Source organism: Spea bombifrons, chromosome 5 (genome assembly GCF_027358695.1).
Source record: "Spea bombifrons isolate aSpeBom1 chromosome 5, aSpeBom1.2.pri, whole genome shotgun sequence".
NCBI lineage: Eukaryota > Metazoa > Chordata > Amphibia > Anura > Pelobatidae > Spea > Spea bombifrons.
Window position 1 is genome coordinate 15,787,680 of NC_071091.1, and position 21,808 is coordinate 15,809,487.

Below are 21,808 nucleotides of genomic sequence, written 5' to 3' on the forward strand. Positions count from 1 at the left end.
ATTATTAAAGAGCTCCCCAACGGTTGTGCCCTTGTGGTGTGGCGCTGCTTAGTGAGCAGTAATGCAAAGCATATTATGGCCACAAAATGCTGGTGGAGGCTTGCATGAGGTCAATGTTTTTGCTATTTTAGGGAGGGGAATTTTAGGCTAGTGTTTATTAATATTTTTTCTCTCCATTTATTACTATATTCTCAGACAAGAAAATATATAAATATGATGTCTGGAGAAAGCTATTTCCATTTTTAAAAAGGATTAAATCGGCAGATCAGGTACTGCAGTGTATGGCCTTCAACTAGATCTGCCAGCCACACATGAGTATTAAAACGTAACGTGCGGCTCCGCATAGCCCACATTATCCCCGTCCAGCTCTAGAGGTGATAAACGGGGAATTCATCTCTTCTGACACGCTTTCATTGGTTAAATGTATTTTGTAGCCTTTTGAACAATACATGTTTGCTGATATAGTTGTATGAGTGGGCTGGCTGTGCATACAGCTTTCTTTTGGTATTTAATTGTATGTGTTCCAATAATTTCTCGGCCATTGGCGATGTGACTATGCAACTCCCAAGATGCTTAGCTAGATGGAGATTCCAAGTTATCTCATATAGTGGACACTCCCTGTCTTAAATGTGTTGCGTTAGCCTTCCAGATTATCAGTAACTCTAGAGAGGCTGCTTTATCAACTGAAAAATAGTAACCATCTAGTTTTTATAACATTGCCTATTAAACTGCTTACTTAAGGCATGGGAATTCTGCTTTACCCATTATCCAGGGGTATATAGTGCTGCAGAATCGCTAAGCAGCTATAATGTTTAAACGATTCCCTTAATGACCATACATTCTACTGAAGACACCTTTGTGAACAATTAAAGTGAGGCAAGTGGTGAACACCATAGTACAAATAGTTCATAACTCTTATTTTTAGAAGTAGCAAAATGTACTTAAAATCAGCATATACAAAAGGTCGGCGCGGATTTTACATGTAAAACGAGGATTAGACAGGCAAGTGAGACACAAGGCCAGTATCCTACTGAGCTATTCTGTATTAATGAATGGTTTTTGAAATATTCAAAGACTTTGGTGACCCGTGAGCTAGTCAATGCATCAGAGCTGATGGGAGATGAGGGAGAATAAGATCAGTCTAAAGGTGTAATGTGCAGAGATCCATGCTGTTATTAAAGGCATAGTACATTTAAAGGAGTGTTGCCTCCTGTGTTGTGGTGTTTGACTGTGAAGAGTTAGTGTCTTCACTGTGCTTTAGATAGACACACAGTTATTCGATAGAACATAGCTTTTCAGCCATTAATCTGCTCATGTAAAACCAGAGGAGTGTTAGATGATGCCCAGAATTGTACTACTAGCCATATACTGGTTATTTCTCACCCAAGTCATCGCTTCTGATGCTGAACATTGGTGGGGTCTTCAAGCTACAAATTAAAAAAAAGCTTGAGTGAGGTGAGTCTTTCTTTTAGGGAGATCATTGGTGCCTTAAATCAATCGTTAGTTATTCATTACCAGGTTCTACTGATTTAAATGTTTGTGTAACCTCTAACACATTACATTTAAGAGTACCTTAGATGATCACTTAGAGGCAAGCACAGTGAGCAAATTTAAAGAAAGTTTGGTATGAGCATAAATTTCTTCTAAAGAATTCATGAAAGTGATGTACGAAAAGGACTGATCCTCACTAAGGAGAAAGCTATCTAGATTCATGCGTCTAACTCTTCACCTGTGACAGCCATTTTTCTCCAGAGGCTGTACCCCCGGATACGCCAAAGAAACCAGGAATTGGGAACTAGGAGAATCCTGGATTTTTACCAAAGCAGACATTTTTTGCTAAGAGATTGGGCCTCTGGATACTGTGTGCCCACTGGGACTGGGATGTAGCTCATTAAAGAAACAGGCTGATTACCTGGAGATTAACAAATTGCATGACGTTTGTTTCTGGATAATGTTGGAATTATTGTTTTTTTGCAACATTTGCATTATATTGGAGTAATTAACAAAAACATTCCATTGCTTTCTGTGATGACCAAAGTAGTAGTTTGTATTTAAGGGGCTTCAATGTCTGGGTAGAAAGGACCCTTGTAAGAAAAGGTATAACTATTTATTGAGATGACTCTCTCAAGGGTTCAGTTCCTCTCCTAAATTCAATGCCCGACTTTACTAGACCCTTATCTTCTCCTATCCCTTCTTTCCTGGTTATTTTTGGATGTTACATTTAACTTGGGACTGTTACTCATGTGGTGGTCCACAGGTAAATGTGAAGTGATGACATTCTTCAGTTGTATTTCCATCATCAGAATAATTTCATAGGACAGATACGTGTCGGTAGTCTTCATAGCTGGAGCATTGCGGAATGGTACAGAGGTTTTTATTCCCTTTGAGCTTATTTAGTGGAACGTTTTTTCTTTGAGGTGACAGTCAAAATGTTGCCTCTGAGCAGTCCACGCTGTCTTATATGTTAAACCCTGCATGTAAATTAGAAAGCCATCTGCAGGCTGGGCAATTCTTTTGTCTGTTTCAGGATGTATAGCTTGCAATGTCAGGCCTAGAGTAGTTACCTTCAGGCCAGTAATATGCATACTGGGTCACCAAGGGCTTTACACAATTATGGAAGATGTTGCTAGTCTGTGGAAATGGTAGCGCCATGTTAATACAATGTGTCATTTTAAACCAAGCCAGCGCTCCGGGTTCTTAAATAGAAATAAGATAATTATGTAAAGCTGATTATAGATTCCCAGAGACTCCAGACTGTGTGCCATTCCCCCCCCAAAACATGGTTTATAAAGTATGTTCTGAGATGCAGTTGTTTAGCACTTGCCAACCTTGTAGCTGACCAAAGTTTGACTTTTGGCTAACGATTTGCTAGTATAAATAGTACTGAAACCCTGAAAGTAACTTAAGTATATGAACTTAAATACACTATATGGACATAAGTATTGGGACACCTGACCATTACACCAACAGGGACTTTAATGACATTGCATTCTAAATACATATTCATTCATCTGAAGTTGATCCCCCATTTGCAGCTGAAATAGCTTCCACTCTTCTGGGAAGGCTTTCCACAAGATTTTTTGGGGGAATTTTCAGCCATTTATGAGGTCAGGCACTGATATTGGGCCAGAAGGCCTGGCTGGCAATCTCCTTTCCAGTTCCTCCCAAAGGTGTTCGATCAGGATTAAGGTCAAGGCTCTGTGCAGAGCCAGTCAAGTTCTTCCACACACCACACTTTATGGACCTTGCTTTGTCATGCTGGTATAGAAAAGGGCCTTCCCTAAACTGTTCCCCCAAGGTTGGAAGCATAGCATTGTCCAAAATGTCTTGGTATCTTGAAGCATAAAGATTTCCAGGTACATTATAACTGTTCAGCCATAAACTGACAAGCTGTTAGTGGGAGGTGAAAATAAAAAGGAAATTATGTTCTAAAGTAATCCTGCCTAACATTGTGTTAAATTATTGACCGTTCTTTTGGTTATCACATTCTGTTCGTTTGTGTATTATAGTAGACTTATGCTTTCAGATTTGTACGAACTCGGTTTTTAACGAAACTTGACTGTTTTGTACATTCGTACGAATATCCGAAGATGATGGCGATCCTGAGGAAACTAAAATTAATTTTAAAACCGCTGGAAATTTGGTAAATTTGTTAATTCTTTTGCCAGCTATATATGAGACATCTCTCCCTTTCACACATTTCTGGGGCAGTTGGCAGGAATTACAAGATGTTGCTTTAGTGTGGGTCATACAGTTTTAAACTAGTTATGATTAACATTTTTGGCAGCATACCCAGAAAAATATGGCTTAGGTCAGGCATGTCCAAACTTTTTTCGAAGAGTGCCAGATTTGATGAGGTGAACATGTGCGAGGGCCGACCATTTTGCCTGACATTTTCTGAACCATTAAAATGAAATGCAAATTAACTATTTTATGCAACGTTTATTGAAAACGGCATACCACATCTATCCCTTTCTCACTCTCCTTTTTCAGCAACCGCTCAGCACCCCTTGGGCCCCCCTGACTGGCAGAACTCCAGGGCCCGGTCGCAGTCGCGACCCCGGTAGTTCCGCCACTGCCTACAATTTCTTCATCAGATGCCCTTGTGGCTGTGTGTGCCGGCGCAGGGAGAAGGAAAGCCCAAATCTAGCGACGTCCGAGATCGCAAGATTTGGGCTTTCCTTCTCCCTGCGCCGGCACACACAGCCACAAGGGCATCTGATGAAGAAATTGTGTAGGGGAGGGCAGGGGCGTACCTAGAGTATTTGGCACCCAGGGCGGATCCTGTATGTGGCACCCCCCCCACACACACTTTAAAACTACCTGGCCGAAACTGAATATGACCCCCCACACACACCATAAAAAAAAGTAAGTAACACACCAAAATAGGACAAAACAATTAAATAACAATATATATATAATTTTTTTATATATAATAATTTAATTATATAAATATAATTGTTAACAGCAATCACATTCCTATCATGCCCAGGCATACCCAGATTCCAGGAGGCAGTCGCAGACTTGGCTTGATAGGAGTATGATTGCCTTATCTACCCCTTCTCGCTCCCTTCTGCCCTATCTACCCCTTCTCACTCCCTTCTCCCTATCTACCCCTCCTAACTATCTACCCTCTCCCTCTTTGAAGTTCACTTACCTTTCAGGAGTCCTGCGGTGGGGGTGCAAGGCCTCTGTCTCCCAGCTCTGCCACTGTATAGAACAGTATAGAGTGATGGGAGTTATGATGTACTTTAGAGCATAATTATATAATGAAAAATACATTGGAAATGGTACAGCATAACACCCATCACTCTCACACATTTACCAATCCACACGCATACCAATCCACACACATACACCAATCCACACACATACACCAATCCACACACATACACCAATCCACACACACACACCAATCCACACACACATACCAATCCACACACACATACCAATCCACACACACATACCAATCCACACACATACATCAATCCACACACATACACCAATCCACACACATACACCAATCCACACACACACCAATCCACACATATACCAATCCACACGCATACCAATCCACACACACACCAATCCACACATATACTAATCCACACACATACACCAATCCACACACACCAATCCACACACATACACCAATCCACACACATACACCAATCCACACACATACACCAATCCACACACATACACCAATCCACACACACATACCAATCCACACACACATACCAATCCACACACACATACCAATCCACACACATACACCAATCCACACACATACACCAATCCACACACATACACCAATCCACACGCATACACCAATCCACACGCATACACCAATCCACACGCATACACCAATCCACACACATACACCAATCCACACACATACACCAATCCACACACATACACCAATCCACACGCATACCAATCCACACGCATACCAATCCACACGCATACCAATCCACACGCATACCAATCCACACGCATACCAATCCACACACATACACCAATCCACACACACACACCAATCCACACACACACACCAATCCACACACACACACCAATCCACACACACACACCAATCCACACACATACACCAATCCACACACATACACCAATCCACACACATACACCAATCCACACACACACACCAATCCACACACACATACACCAATCCACACACATACACCAATCCACACACACATACACCAATCCACACACACATACACCAATCCACACACACATACACCAATCCACACACACATACACCAATCCACACGCATACACCAATCCACACACACACCAATCCACACGCATACCAATCCACACGCATACACCAATCCACACACATACACCAATCCACACACATACACCAATCCACACACATACACCAATCCACACACATACCAATCCACACACATACCAATCCACACACATATACACAATCCACACGCATACCAATCCACACGCATACCAATCCACACGCATACCAATCCACACACACACCAATCCACACATATACTAATCCACACACATACACCAATCCACACACATACACCAATCCACACATATACACTAATCCACACATATATACCAATCCACACATATACACCAATCCACACACATACACCAATCCACACATACCAATCCACACATATACACTAATCCACACATATATACCAATCCACACATATATACCAATCCACACACATACCAATCCACACACATACCAATCCACACACATACCAATCCACACATATACACTAATCCACACATATACACTAATCCACACATATACACCAATCCACACACATACACCAATCCACACACATACACCAATCCACACACATACACCAATCCACTCTCACTGTATGCTTTCCTACCTTTCCTCTTTTCTCCTTACAGCTCCTTTTCCTGCTCTTCGCTCCTCTTCTTCTTCAGTTCTTCCTTCTTCTTCCGAGGCCACGGGGTTCAGAGGGCACGGACAGCGGTGGGCGCGGCTTCAGTGTTGTGCGCCGGTTTCTGACAACAAACCCCGGCGCACAACAGCTGTTGCCGAGCGGATCGCAAGGGAGCAGTATCGGAGGTCTTTACCGGACATCCGGCTCCCTTGAGTGATTTTAAGCCGGATGTCCGGTAAATACCTCCGATACTGCTCCCTTGCGATCCGCGCGGCAACAGCTGTTGTGCGCCGGGGTTTGTTGTCAGATCCCGGCACACAACACTGAAGCCGCGCCCACCGCTGTGTGGCTGTGTGTGGCTGTGTGTGCCGGCGCAGGGAGAAGGAAAGCCCAGATCTCGCGCTTTCCTTCTCCCTGCGCCGGCTGATGACGCCAAGTCCCGTGGCTCACTTGGGGGCCGCATCAGTCCGGAACGCGGGCCGCAATTGGCCCGCGGGCCGGACTTTGGACATGCCTGGCTTAGGTTCAAAGTAGGTACATGTGTTAAGCATTTAGAGCCGACTAATTCTAACAGGTGTTGCTTTTTAAGTATTAGCAAATGCCACAAGAAATAATCAAGGACAGGGAGCAAAAGGTTACCTACATCAAAAGAGCTATAGTTAACAATTGCAATGCCAGAAATATCTATACTGAAAAAATCCTACTTCAGAGCATTCTAAAATTAAACTTTTAATATCTTTAAAAATCTCAACAATTTGCAGCAGGACACTGTTTAATATACTAACCCCCCCCTTTGCTCCCTGCCAGCATAATCTCTACATCTGCCAAAAAAAAACTGGCGAGTAGACAATGGTTGCAGAAGGTAAGTGAGCAGTTTGGGGGCAAATACAAGATAAGGGAGTGTGGATGGAGAGACAGAACTGAATTTTGTCTGAAACAAAAGGGCAGAAAACTAAATTTGTTGCCAGAAAACAAATTTCTAAAAAATAAAACGAAAAGTTTGTCTGAAATTATCTTGGAGCTAAAATACAAGTCTAAAATATAATTAATATCCACAAAACAATGCACTCTGGGCTTTTAAAAATGAAACTATTTGTTTTATTTGTACTTCATGTGCAGATCACGTTTAAGAGCTGCCTTGTTTTGTATAAACACACACACATACATTAGTTTAGAGTATTATATCTTGAAGTTAAGTTAAATCTGTATTTGTATGCTGTATTTGTATGTAGGATATTTCATTTTATATATTCGTTTTTATATTAAAGTATTTTAGACCACAATATTTCATTGTTGGGATGCGGTAATTTTTCATCTTGCTATAAATTTAGTTATGGTATAAATAAAAAATATTAATTCTTATAGTTGCTATGGTGATAAGGCCGCAAACTACATTTTTTGTCTATAACTTTTAACACTTTTTAAAATCCTGAAAGCGTTAAAAAGTACAAGACAGTATAGGCAGCTCCAAAATATGGTGTTATGACAGCTGTGAAATAAAGTAATTCTATACAGATGGACTGCTGACTCAAGTGTAGAAAAAAAAAGACAACCAAAAAAGAAAACCCAGATGCCTTGGATGTTAAATCAGATATTTCTTGGATGATAAGGTACATTAGATATTACTCAGTATAAAAAAAGTTACCAGATAACTAGAATTTAGTCAAGTCACCTTTATTTATAAACAGAGCAGCGAGGTGTAATCACAGCAGTATAAGATATACAAACAGGTATGTGAGAGTGAAATTCCAACGCACAGCACATCTGAGCGAGGGGAGAAATGTACAGAAAAAGAGTACATACTGCAACAGAATAACGCCATTATCCCAAAATAAAGTATGACGTTGCTCGAATAAAAGTGACAAAATGAATTGTACAATCAGAAATAACAGCGACACAGTAAAACAAACAGGACCCCGTATCAACGCAATAACGGAGGAAGAGAAAAACTCCTACGGAGCTGTATGAGTCCAAATAACAGTTGTAGGTACCACCGCAACGCCGGACAACAGAGTGACGAAGCGGGGACACCAAACATATGCTGGATACAGTAAACTATGAAAAAAGAAAAAAAAAGAAACAAAAGAAGGAGGGAAGAAAAGATGAGGTCTCCCTCACCAGGCAGGCGACACGGACAGACACAAAGTGGCATGAGAGATGTTGGACGAGGCAACACGTAGAAAGAATGGCAGTGGCCATAACTAAATAAGGTGAGTCCGGGTAACAAAGAACCCCTCCGGCTCGGAGGCTGTATGTGCATGAAAGCCGAACATGGGGATCAACAGGTGGAAGGGGGTGGAGACTGAAAAATGGCTGTGAACCTAGGAGAGGAGAGAAATTGGTGCCATGGTAGCCATTTAAGATCATTCTTATAACCCCGACCGTGGGAGGTCGCTATTAAATCTTCCATGTTACATATGTACATAACCTGTTTCAACCAAACGTCGAGAGGCGGAGGTGTGTCAGAGCGCCAAAATCTGGGGATAACAGTTCGAGCCGCATTAAGGAATTGAAAGGTAAGTGTACGTTTATATGTGCCGAATGACATGGAGGTGTGATGCAGCAGGATGAGTTCAGGGGTAAGGCGGAACTCCGGGTCTACGATCTCCCCAATGACCTCCCCTATCTTACCCCAAAAGGGACGCAGTAGTGTGCAGGCCCACCAGATGTGGAGATATGTGCCACGATCTAAACCACATCTCCAACACAGTGGGGATACTTGGGGGAGGAAGCGATACAAATCCACGGGGAGCCTGTACCACCTAGACAAGAGCTTGAAAGCAGTTTCCTGCGTTTTACTTGAGATGGAACCCCTATGAGTCAGAAGGACCATGGAGTCCCAATCCTCTGACGAGAATGACATGCCCAGATCGTGTTCCCAGAGCTTGAAATAATATGGCTTATCAGGAAGGCGTGACGAAACCACTATGGCATACAGTCTGGAAAGGAGATGGGCCGGCTCCGAACCAGTGTCACATAGCTGCTCGAGAGCCGTAAGCGGTCTATGGAAAAGAGGATTCGAGACGTGTTTAGCGAGGAAGTGTCGCATCTGACGATAAAAAAAACCCAAGAGCGTCGGGGGGGTTTGAGTGTGTAATAGATCAGCTAGAGGCCTAACACCTCCATTAGTCAGCACGTGAGCCATCCGGAGCACACCAGACCCAGCCGGGAGCAGAGATTTTACAAGAGGATTACGCAACCCGGGGGCAAACTCCGGATTACCGGAGATTGGGAAGAAAGGGCCCCGAGGAATACATCCGAGAGATAACTCGGAGGGTTGGGGAAATAGTGGGGTGGTTACGCATATTGGGAACCCTAAATTTTCCCTCAATCCACGGGACGACAGAGATGTCGACCGTGAAGAAGGACTGCTCAATCTGAATCCAAGGTTTCGCAGGATGTATGGTCCACTCTATCAGCCTGCGGAGATGAGAGGAAATCCAATACATCTCCACATCAGGCAATCCCATGCCCCCCAGAAGGCGAGGCCTGGAGAGGTGACTGTAGGACAGACGAACCGAACCGCGATCCCAAATGTACTTGATAAACATACGGCGACAAGCCGTAAAGAAGCACCTAGGGAGGAAAATCGGGAGCGACTGGAGGAGGTACAAGAAACGGGGCAGAATGTTCATCTTTAAGACCCCCATACGTCCAAACCATGATATATGGGGGAAAGCCCATCTCCTAAGGTCCCCACGGACAACAGCCAGAAGGCGATAATAATTTAAGGACGCTAATTCACCCACATCTTTGGAGAGATAAATGCCAAGATATTTAAGAGAGGTGAGTTGCCAGCGAAAGGGAAATTTACGTCTAATTTTGCGTTGTAGGGTAGGAGAAATGTGGAGGCCAAGCAATTCCGATTTCTGTATGTTCACTTTAAAATTGGAAACCGAACGGAAAAGTCGTAAAGCAGAGGTAACGTGAGTCAGGGAGATCAAAGGGTCCGTCAGGGAGAGTAAGAGGTCATCTGCATAAATGGACAATTTATGAGAGACGTCGCCCACCTCAACCCCTTTGATGTTGATGTCTGCGCGAATGGCATTAGCTAAGGGCTCCAGAGAGAGGATGAAGAGTATGGGAGAAAGAGGGCAACCCTGTCTGGTGCCGTTAGAAATTGGCACCGAGTTGGAGAAAATCCCGTTAACTTTAATCTTTGCTGAGGGACGGGTATAAAGAGAGGTGACTAAATTGAGAAAAATATCACCAATTCCCAATGTACGAAGGACACCGAACAGGAAAGGCCACGCCACCCTATCAAATGCCTTCTCTGCATCCATGGAGACCAACAGAGACGGGCCACCCCGGTCACGCACGTGAGTCAAGAGATTCAGCGCCCTAATGGTGTTGTCCCTGGCCTCCCTCCCCGGGACAAAGCCGACCTGATCAGGGTGGATCAAACCCGGGATCAAAGGTTGTAATCTGAGCGCCAGAATTTTTGCGAGGATTTTAAGATCCGTATTGATCAGTGAGATCGGCCGATAACTCCCACAGTCATCTCTATCTTTATTGGGCTTCGGGATCACGGAAATATATGCAGAATTGGTATGGGGATGAAGGGGGGACCCCTCCGCCAAGGACTTAAACAGGGCCAATAATTGTGGACCCAGGACAGGGAGAAGTTTCCTATAATATAGGGGCGTCAGACCATCAGGTCCCGGACACTTGCCCGACGGCAAGACCTTGAGAGCCAATTCGATCTCGTCGAGTTGAATAGGGGCATCTAAGGTGGATCTGGCGTCCGCCGAGATACGTTTTTTAAGGAACTTTGACAAATAAGCTTCAATAGACACTGCCGCAGAGGGCAAAGAGGCCCAGATAACTAGAATTTAACATTACTCTTACCTACATTTGATGTGGTTTAAATCATTAGATCTTAATATTGGGGGCACTTAACCTTCATTAAAATCTGAAAGGTCCTGCATATCTGTAAAAAAACAAAAATACTGAACTAAATTTCACTGACGTTAGAAAGTACCGTATTTGCTCGATTATAAGACGACCCTGATTATAAGACGACCCCCCAAAATCTGAATATTAACTTAGGAAAAAAAGAAAAAGCCTGAATATAAGACGACCCTAAAGGAAAAAAGTTTTAGCAGTAAATGTTAATTCATGTAAACTATTTTTTTTAATAAAAGCTATGATTGAGAAAAATATTTTTTTTTTGTTTTTATTTCTTGTATTTTCCAACCTGTCCCCCAGTTACGCACATCTGCCCCCAGGCTTGCCACACCAATATGGCACTGTGGCCCATGATATGCCTTTTAACACCCTCTATATGCCACTGTGCCCCATGGTATGCCTTTTGACCCCCTATGTGCCACTCTGCCTCCAGAAATGCCTTATACCCCTATATCCCATTCTGGCATTTAGGGGGTTAAAATGCATATTTTGGGGCAGAGTGGCATATAGGGAGGTATAAGGCATTCCAGGAGGCAGAGTGGCATTAAGGGAGTTAAAAGGCATTATATAGAGCACTCTGCCTCCAGAAATGCCTTATACCCCTATATGCCACTCTGGCATTTAGGGGGTTAAAAGGCATATTATGGGGCAGAGTGGCATATAGGGAGGTATAAGGCATTTCAGGAGGCAGAGTGCTCTATTAAATGCCCCCTTAACGCCACTCTGCCTCCTGAAATGCCTTATACCTCCCTATATGCCACTCTGCCCGATAATATGCCTTTTAACCCCCTAAGTGCCAGAGTGGCATATAGGGGTGTAAGGCATTCCAGAAATGCCCTACCTACACACACACACACACACACACACACTCTTACTTACCGGTGCTTCCAATTTCCTGCTGTATTGCCGGGGCAGCGGGTTAACGTCTCATTCCGCGGCAGCCGGAAGGAGGTGGAGTTGGCAGCGGGGGTTTGTATGCGTCCGTCGCAAATACCTTCCCCGGCTGTCAGAGATCAGGAACTCTTGAACTCTGACCTCTGACAGTCGGGGAAGGTATTTGCGACGGACGCATACAAACCCCCGCTGCCAACTTCACCTCCGGAAGCACCGGTAAGTGTGTGTGTGTATGGGGGGGGGACAGGAGGATCCAGGTCCCCTGCAGCGGTGCGGGGGATCTGGATCTTAGTCTCCTAATCAGACCTCTATTTGAGGTCTGATTAGAAGACGACCCCGATTATAAGACGAGGGGTATTTTTCAGAGCATTTGCTCTGAAAAAAACCTCGTCTTATAATCGAGCAAATACGGTAAAACTGTTTTATGTCGTTATGCCCATGTTAATCTGAAACGTTTAACATGCGACATTATTATTTGTGCTACCTTGGTTTGCTTTTGTTATGGACTTAAGCTCTTCGAAAAGGGGGGAACATTGTTCTCAATTCTGTATTTTAAAAAGTAATGGGTTGCTTGAGGCGCTTGATTTCCCTCAATGAGCATCAATCTGAAACAGTAATTCAGTTCTTGGGTTTATAATCAATACGGCACTGAAAGTTAGGCACAGAACAATCTGCTGGCCTTTTTGTTTGGAGAATATCGATGTGGATTTGCATTTTATAGAGCTGAAGAATGGGTACTGTCTTCTCTTACTGACCAAAGTATAAAAACAGTGAAGATGTTACTCCGCACTCAGGTGTTGTGGTGCATTTTATTTCACGAGTGGCAATGTTTCGATCTTATGCAGGGATCTTTTTCAGGCCATAAAGAAATGTATGTTTTTATATGCAAAGACATTTACACTCGTAATAGTGGAAGATGAGACTCTAGCCAAATTGCTAGATTTTACAAATCTTAAAGTGATGACATAATATTCACACATATAATGATCAATACATAAGAATTCGAAATCATAAATAAATGTCTACCAAAACAGATACATATGCAGTTCAGTTGGATAAATATGAATGTTCTTAAAACCTAGAATCCCTCTAGTGTCGCAATGGAAAGCAAACAATAGGCATTAGTCAATTCTCAAGATTTGTTCGCTTTATCCTGATCAGAAACATTGAAAAGCGACACACTAACCAACAAGCTCCACCTTGCATGCTATATAGTCAGAGAGCATCTCAATACTACTGAAGGAAGTCAACTTTATGATTTGTTTCAAATGTCTCTCTTAGAAGACTCTTTAGTGCATGTTCTTAACGTTATTTTCTGTTGTACACTTATGATCACTTTGTATTTTTTGTTAGGTATATTACTTTAACATGTGCTGATCTTGTATTTTTTTTTTCTGTTTTCTGTCATTTAGAATGAAGTCAATGTAATGGGGTGAAAAAAAAGTCAAAGCCTAGGGGATAACCATGCTTCACCAATAAATCAAATGTAAAAGTGATAGAACATTAAATATGCATTAGGACAAAAATGTTTAATGCATTGTCTCCTTCTAAATTATGATAATGAACTGTCATCACTCACACGGTGGTTATTGGAGTTATAAATTCATGTTAAAATTACCTTTTCATTTTTTCCTAATTATAACAATCATTAGATTCCTAAATCACCTGCTAATTACAATCCTCAAACATGGTATTGATTTTAATGACAACATGGATATTGCTATAGACATGTTTGTGACACGTTTACAGGCCTCGATAACACCAACACAGCTCTGGGATGCCCCCTTAATGCCATGGTCATGGAAAGATGTAACGCTGGCTGACATATTGTTCCAACAGTAGATGCCATATGAACTTCCATATAAAATGTGAAGAAAATTGAGTAATTGTTTAATTGTATAAGTAGTTACGGGTAGATATATATTATTAATTATTAGAATTTGGCGGGAGATACGAATCGTTCGGCTCATCTAGTCTGTCTGTTTCTCCTGACATGAAGACGTTAATCAGTCCTCTGCCTCGTCTTTAGGATGCATGTTCCAATGCCCCTACTGCATTAGCCTCTGTCATTTCTGCTGGGAGGTTGGTCCACTTAAACACACAAAAGCTGCTAAAACATTTGTGAAATTAGAACTGATTCCAGTCATTTTGCCGTTAGAGAGGATTGGTACCAAGAGGTTGATGTTTTGATGCAACCATAAATGCTGTTGATTTCTCATATGGTGCATTTTATATATTATAAAAGGTGCATTGTATCTTTAAGGCAGGTCATGCGTAAATGCTTTTCCTGGTTTCAATAATTTTATTTGTAAGTCCACCTCTCATTGTGTAAAATCCGGGTGGCTTGTTGTGGAAATGTATACAGGGTGATTAGAAATGTTCTCTCTGTCACACATTATTTACATGAGGTTGATTCCTGTCCCTGCCAGGGAGACATTATGTCACAGATGAGTGACTATAAGCCTATTTAATGCAGAAATACAGTGTTTTGGATGCCCCTAAATTACCAGTTATTAACGATAACGCTGCTTGAGCACTGGCGAAGCAGTCTGGATTTGATTGACAGATATTTGTCCTGACACAGTTGAAGTACTTGGTTTTATAATTGAAAAAGTCTTAAATCATATAACAGCTACGTTTTATTTTCAGTTCTACCATTTCATGATGCTCCCAGCATGTGATCTGTGTAATGAATCACTTTTGTCGATTTACTTTTGACAATGCTACCTATTTTTATATTTATTGGCTTGAAATAATTGTATTAGATAAGCTCCAAAATATTGAAAAATCTGTCCTTAATTTTTTTTTGCTTTATGCAGCCTTTTTTCTTCTGTGATTTCACAAGCTTTTGTAACTTAAAATCAATAGGACCTTTTTTTTGTATTGAAATTGGATTAAATGGCATACAAAGAAAAACCCTCATAAAGCTGTATAAAACAGAATGCACGTTTAATGTTGTCTTTACATAATGAAAAATGGGCAGACTAGATGGACCCAAATGGTTCTCATTTGTCGTCGAATGACTGTCTCTGTTTTATGAATGTTCCACAATTTACATATACTGTACATATTTCCCAGGATATTACTCTGGATAGACATGTTAACAATAGGATCTATTTACTAAAGGAGAGTTTTGCAGGGGACTGGGTTTTCTACTCCCTCCTTCACTTCACTATTCATCATGAAAGGCAAACACTGGCAAGTTTAATGATCAAGAAGGACTGAGCTGGTCCTGTATAATGCATTAATCAATGTGTGAGGAGACAAAAAAATCACACTGATTTGTTATACATGGCCAGCAAAGTTCTTCATGCAGGAGAAGCTTACTGGGGTTGGACCTTCATAATGTATAGTGAAGTCAACATGTTTAAACCACGACTCTCCTGAAAACTCTCTTGTAAACTCTGATGGACAGACCCAAGGCTCATACTGTTTTACTAGGGTCTTTACTCTTTACTGTTTTTATTAAATTTTCTTTTACTTAGCTTATTGAGAATGGGGTTCATCTTTTCTTCTAGTGTGATTCATTACAGGATTACAAATGCCTTATTGTGTGGTTTAAGAAACTCAAGAATCCAGAGGCAATAGTCTGCCTTTTTATTTTAGTATACAATACACACAATGGCAATGGCTCTCTTTGGAGAAATCTTCCACCGCTTCTTGTTCCTACGTGCCCAGTCATATTAACAAAACAGAAGCCTACTTGAAATGTGAAATCTACAATAATGTCTATTTCTTCCTGTCTTTTCAGCTTCCCTTCTTAAAGGACTGAAACACGCCAACATTGTACTGCTCCATGATATAATTCACACCAAGGAAACCTTGACCCTTGTATTTGAGTATGTGGTAAGTGTCATGTTTGCACATATATGTATTTGTAATAGAATGCAAAAGGAGCTCTGTTCTTTATTGCTATATATCAGCAGCATGATACAATGTTGTTTCAACTCTAACAAAATGTGCCTATAATATATATGGAACTTTTGTCTTGGTGGTTATTCACACACTCTGTAACAGAGTTATTCGATAAGTCCTCTGGATTCTTCCCTGGCATATGATGGAAATCTGGGACAAACCACACTCATTTTCTAACATCTTTGTTATGGAGTTGACCATACTTTGTGTTGAATGGGTTTTGGTGGCAATTGATCTATATGAGGAGTACTTTTGCCTTTATTTTGTGCCAAGGATTTTCACAGTGTGGTCACTATCACTAGATTGGATTGCCTATACTTTCTCCAATACAGGTATAGCTTTTAGTAAGTATAACATGGTCCATAGATTAAGCCCAAACATGAATGTTGCCAGTTATAGAGTAGTTGGGCGAGGTATGCTTTATTAAGCCAGCAGAAATGGATCACTGTTTACTATTCGTACTATTCTTGCAAACATAGTTGTTCGGCTTCAGAACAATTTTTAGGATGCTCCCTAAGAGTTTCAAAACAGCATTCTATAAGCAGATGAGTAAAAAATGTAATTTTTTGGCCAACGTGGCCCACGTTATGTATAATGAGAAGGAAATAATGCATTTAACATAAAGGACCCTTAAAAAACAGTGATGAAAGTGTCGTGCTTTGGGAATCCTTTGCTTTAACAGTTTGCTGTGATAGAAGAAACCAAGAAAGTATGAGTTGGTCCTGTATAATACGTACATCTATTACATTATACAGGATCAACCTGGGTGTTCTAAAGTGAACCTGATTCTGCAATGTTCTTTTGTAACATATTCGTTACTTATCTTCACTGTGTAGAAAAGTATCCTGATTTAGTTGACTGAATAAATAGATATTGTGTGTACAGAGAAACTCCCCGAACAGTTTAATAACACACAAAGTCACAGCTTACCCCGGCATGCATTGTCCTCGGCACTAGCTTGATTCATGTAATTTAAGCATCATTACCTTGTTTTATTGTGACTTTGTACTTTGGCTAATAATTAAAACTTCAATCTGCTTGGTACACAATGCAGCGATTTCACTTTGTTCACTTGCAATTTGGGAAGCTATGGGCTGGAACACATAATCTTTCTACATTTACTTGAAAACATATGGTATTTGTACAAAAAATATTCTAGCTTTCAGCTGTACAGATCAGGATATGGTGCTATAATAATTAAATGCCTTAACATACCAGATGGATTGAAGGAGGTGGAATTGAAATAGAGAAAATTACCTCGAATAGAGTGCTTTTCCTGCTATATTAAAATCATTTGGGCATCATATGATAGATTGTAATGCTTTATGATTCTATTTTATTCCTACATTTCTCATATTTTCAGCTAATGTTATTTATTTGGTCATTTGTTTGTAATAAAACAAAAAGTATTCTCAGATCTGTATGTAATGGTATTTGCCTGATGAAACGTGAATATTTGGCCATACAGACTGAATTATGAAATAAAAGATTTTGGCAGACTATAAAATCTGTGAAAGTTTGAGTTCCTGAATGCTGTGGATTAGTCTTACTTGTAGGACAATTCTGAAGTTCTGTAGGAAGATCTTGAGAGCAAAAGATGGTAAACATATTCAATACTTTCCGTCAAGCACACATTATTTACTGCAGGCTAGGTCACTTCATGGACGCTTCACTTCAACGCCCCCAACGCGTTTCATACCTTCACTACCATATTGTATTTATCAGATGTAGGGTGTTGGAGACGGTCTATGAATAAGATTAAGAGATGGAGATCGTTTTATTGAGGATGTGATATTTCTTTGTCACTGTTGGTTTCTCACCTTCATACTGGAATAGCCCTTCTACAGACTAACCTTATGTTTTGGCGCACTTTACTCTGATGGCTGCTTCATCTCCTGATACCAAATCGAGATTGTGAGCACATAAAGGTACATTTCAAACGGGATCTTATGTGGTTTATCCATAAGAAACTTTGTTTTATTCAAGTAGATGTTGAGTTGGTAACTTTATGTGACTAATTGTGAGAAAACAAAACATCTGTATGATTTTACTAGTAAAGATTTACGATATCCCTTATATAACCAAACTCCTACCCAGTAAAAACTTTAAAATCGATTTTCTCAATGCAGAAAAACCCACCCAAAGCAGAGGGTATAGGAAATACGGGACAGATGAAGGGTTTCTTTCAAGTGCGTAGTGATCAACGGGGAGGGCAAATTTACTTTCATACCAGTGTATGTAAGAATTTTCTGATAACCATAGAGACACAAAAAGCTATTCAGCTCATAAATTTGCAAACTTGCCATATGTGCCCGTTTGACCTGTTTACTATGTCAGGTCAGTAGTTATAATTCTATTCTGAAAGTGTTCAATATAAAATCACTGTCCATGGCATTTGTGGAGAATTGTGTCCGCGCGTGGCTCTGAATGTGCTGTTATCTTGTATTTAAGTGTTCTTGCAAGTCTGCAAAGTTTAGAGTTATCCAATATAACTACCGTATTGGCTCGGATATAGGCCGCCCCCGTATATAGGCCGCACCCTAAAAGTTTGGTGCTTTTTTAAAGAAAAAGTTTTTTTTCTTTAAAAAAGCACCAAAAAAAACATGCTGCCACTGTCCTCCCTCCCCGAGATATGCTACCACTGTCCTCCCCCCCGAGATACGCTGCCGCTGTCCTCCCTCCCCGAGATATACTGCCACTGTCCTCCCTCCCCGCGATACGCTGCCACTGTCCTCCCTCCCCGCGATACGCTGCCGCTGTCCTCCCTCCCCGCGATCCGCTGCGCTCCCTCCCCGAGATCCGCTGCCCTCCCTCCCCGAGATCCGCTGCCCTCCCTCCCCGAGATCCGCTGCCCTCCCTCCCCGAGATCCGCTGCCCTCCCTCCCCGAGATCCGCTGCCGCTGTCCTCCCTCCCCGAGATCCGCTGCCGCTGTCCTCCCTCCCCGCGATACGCTGCCGCTGTCCTCCCTCCCCGCGATACGCTGCCGCTGTCCTCCTCTGCCCCCCCTCCTCGACTTACCGGAGCAGACTCCCGGGTGTCTTCAGGGCCGGCGAGGGACATCTACGCAATACGCGTATGCAACTTCCGGTACCGTTACCGGAAGTTGCATTTGCGTATTGCGTAAATGTCTCCCGCCGGCCCCGCAAGACACCCGGGAGTCTGCTCCGGTAAGTCGGGGGTGGGCAGAGGTAAAACGCTTAGATAACCTCCCGTGCCGGCACCCCCCCCCCGTGGGAAGTGCTGGCAGGGGAGGCTGTCTGAGCAGAGAAGGATGCAGGTCCCCTGCACCGCTGCGGGGGATCTGTATCTTAACCCCGCTGCCTGCCCGGCGCCCGGGACTGCATGTCCCGGGCGTCGGGCGCTAGAGCCCGAATATAGGCCGCACCCCCACTTTAAAAACTTAAAGTGGGGGAAAAAAGTGCGGCCTATATTCGAGCCAATACGGTATTTTTAAATATTTTTCACATGAGCTTTTTTTTTTTTTTTTTTTTTTTTTTTTTTAAATACATAGTTCTAGATCATAGAACTACAAAACCAACATGATTCAGCTATCTGGAACATGAACTACAATGTTTAATAGGCTATGACATTTATAAAGATGTTAATGATAAAATCTCATAAATATGGTTTTAATACACACCTGTGGCTATTTTTAATATCTTTTGATTACACATTCTTAGAGGGCGAGGTTGTATATTTTTTTTCCTTTTAAAAATGGTTTGAGGGGGTGTTTTATCTTCATTGAAGCAGAACATTCGATTTCTTCTATTTTTATTTTTAATCCTGTAATCCCAGAACCTCATAAAATCTTTGCAAAAGACAGTGTCATTAGATAAATGGTGATCTGGGGAAATTATGATAGGAACTATTAGGTGGGTAATAAATGAGTCCACAACATATCGATAGAAATAAATCATTAAAATGTAATTTTTTGTCTTTGTATTTCATTAAAATTGTACTTTGTGTACCAGTATATGAATGTATTATACAACTTCTTATATAGCATTCACAATACTGCATTGTGTTTAAGATAAAGGGCAAATGAGGCTTGTTTTTTTTTATATTTTTATCAAGGACAAAATTGAATAGAATGATAATAATATGATAGTCCAGAAAATAAGATTTCCTTTTTGGTAGGAATTATTCTTTTTTATTATGACTTTTTTTTTTTTTATATTTATGGTTAATGTTACATGTTCCTGTAGGGTTATGGGTTATATGGTAAAATCCACCATTTAGGGAATGTAAATGTCTGCATTCACGGTTCTTCACCTTCTTCTAAGCATCCGGTGACAAGCAGAAGTCTTCTGTTCACTGTACTAGGTCAGCCAGTTGAGGTCGGGGTTGAGGTTTTAAACTATCCATTTGCTAGGCATGAGTGTTTTACATACATGATAAAACTGTCATGTGTTAGTATTTGTATAAAATGCACACATAGAGATTACATTTGTTTATGATTCTGCAGTGAAATGTATTTCATCCTGCTGTATAGATTAGGTGACTGTCGGTGTTCTAGAGCTCATGTAGCCAACTGTGTGCTTAGTTTCCCACATCTTGAATATAGAAACCATAGGCATCCAAAAATCTGTCCATGTTACATCTGGTATATTTATATTATTTATTGCTCAGCAGCCTGTAAAATAACATAGTATATGGTAGGAACACCATGGGTACAGTAGAAGTAATGTCCACCACCAGCATATACCCTCTGTGTTTGCAAAGCCTTCCAAGATCTGATTAATACCCAATACATTTAGTTAGTATTAAAACTACTTTAACCCATTGTTAGTAAATGTATATACCCTGTTAAACTATTGAGATTGTATCCACTTCTTTACAGATGTATCCTGAGTCTAAGACAAGATCAAGAGTCTTACATCAGGGGAAATGGGCAGACTAGATGGGCCAAGTGTCTGCCATCAAATTCCTTGTTTCTATCCATGAATAGTTTATTTTTGAGTTGGTGATTATATCGTACTATTTTGAGGGTTTTATAAACTTTAAGGATGATGATATTGCGATATGGAAAAGATGATGCATGATTGCCAGTGTAAAAAAAAAAACAAAAAAAACAACAACCCAATAGCTCATTCATTGTGTTGTGTGCATTTGGGATTTTATTTCCAAAGCAGTATTCATTCTACCATTCCACTGAGTGAGATCATGAAAAGCGAAAATTCCTCTCTCCCCGTCTTTTCATCAGTTGCCAAATCAGTATGAAAGGACGGGTCGCCACATACGGTTGCCTAACACTATTAATGATATGAGTTCCAGGGGTATGTATTATTACTAAAGTAACTAAAAGTTGCTTTTAAAGCCTTATTAGCAGATTCATATGACAGAAAACCAAATAGCCATCTTTATATCGCCAGAATTACTCATTTTTTGTCTGCTTCGTCTTGTGTATTTTAACTTGATGTAAACACAACATATATGTAGGTTATGTAGTATATGCTACTTAATAAGTTAACTCAACCAAACTCATGTTATACACCGGGTGCATCCAGTAGCTTTTCTCATCTGAAAAGGTTAAACTACCAATCTTATGAGCAAGCCTGATCCCAGCTTAATAAAAGCTCTGTTTAGCAAACTGTACAAAAGCTACTTGTAGGCTACTTATGTCCCAGCTTTGCATTCATACCTCCTAAATCCTATGGTTTCAGTGGACCCAAGTAGA

General features: G+C 41.2%; 1 protein-coding gene across 3 annotated transcripts in view; it reads left to right on the forward strand.

Moving 5' to 3' along the window:
* The window catches only part of CDK14 (cyclin dependent kinase 14), a 202,502-nt gene that overhangs the window by 65,963 nt on the left and 114,731 nt on the right, over positions 1-21,808 (forward strand). For all 3 annotated transcript variants that reach the window (XM_053468070.1, XM_053468069.1, XM_053468071.1), the window contains one exon: positions 15,967-16,061. In XM_053468070.1, coding sequence (XP_053324045.1) covers positions 15,967-16,061 — 95 coding nt within the window. The remainder of the gene's footprint in view (positions 1-15,966; positions 16,062-21,808) is intronic.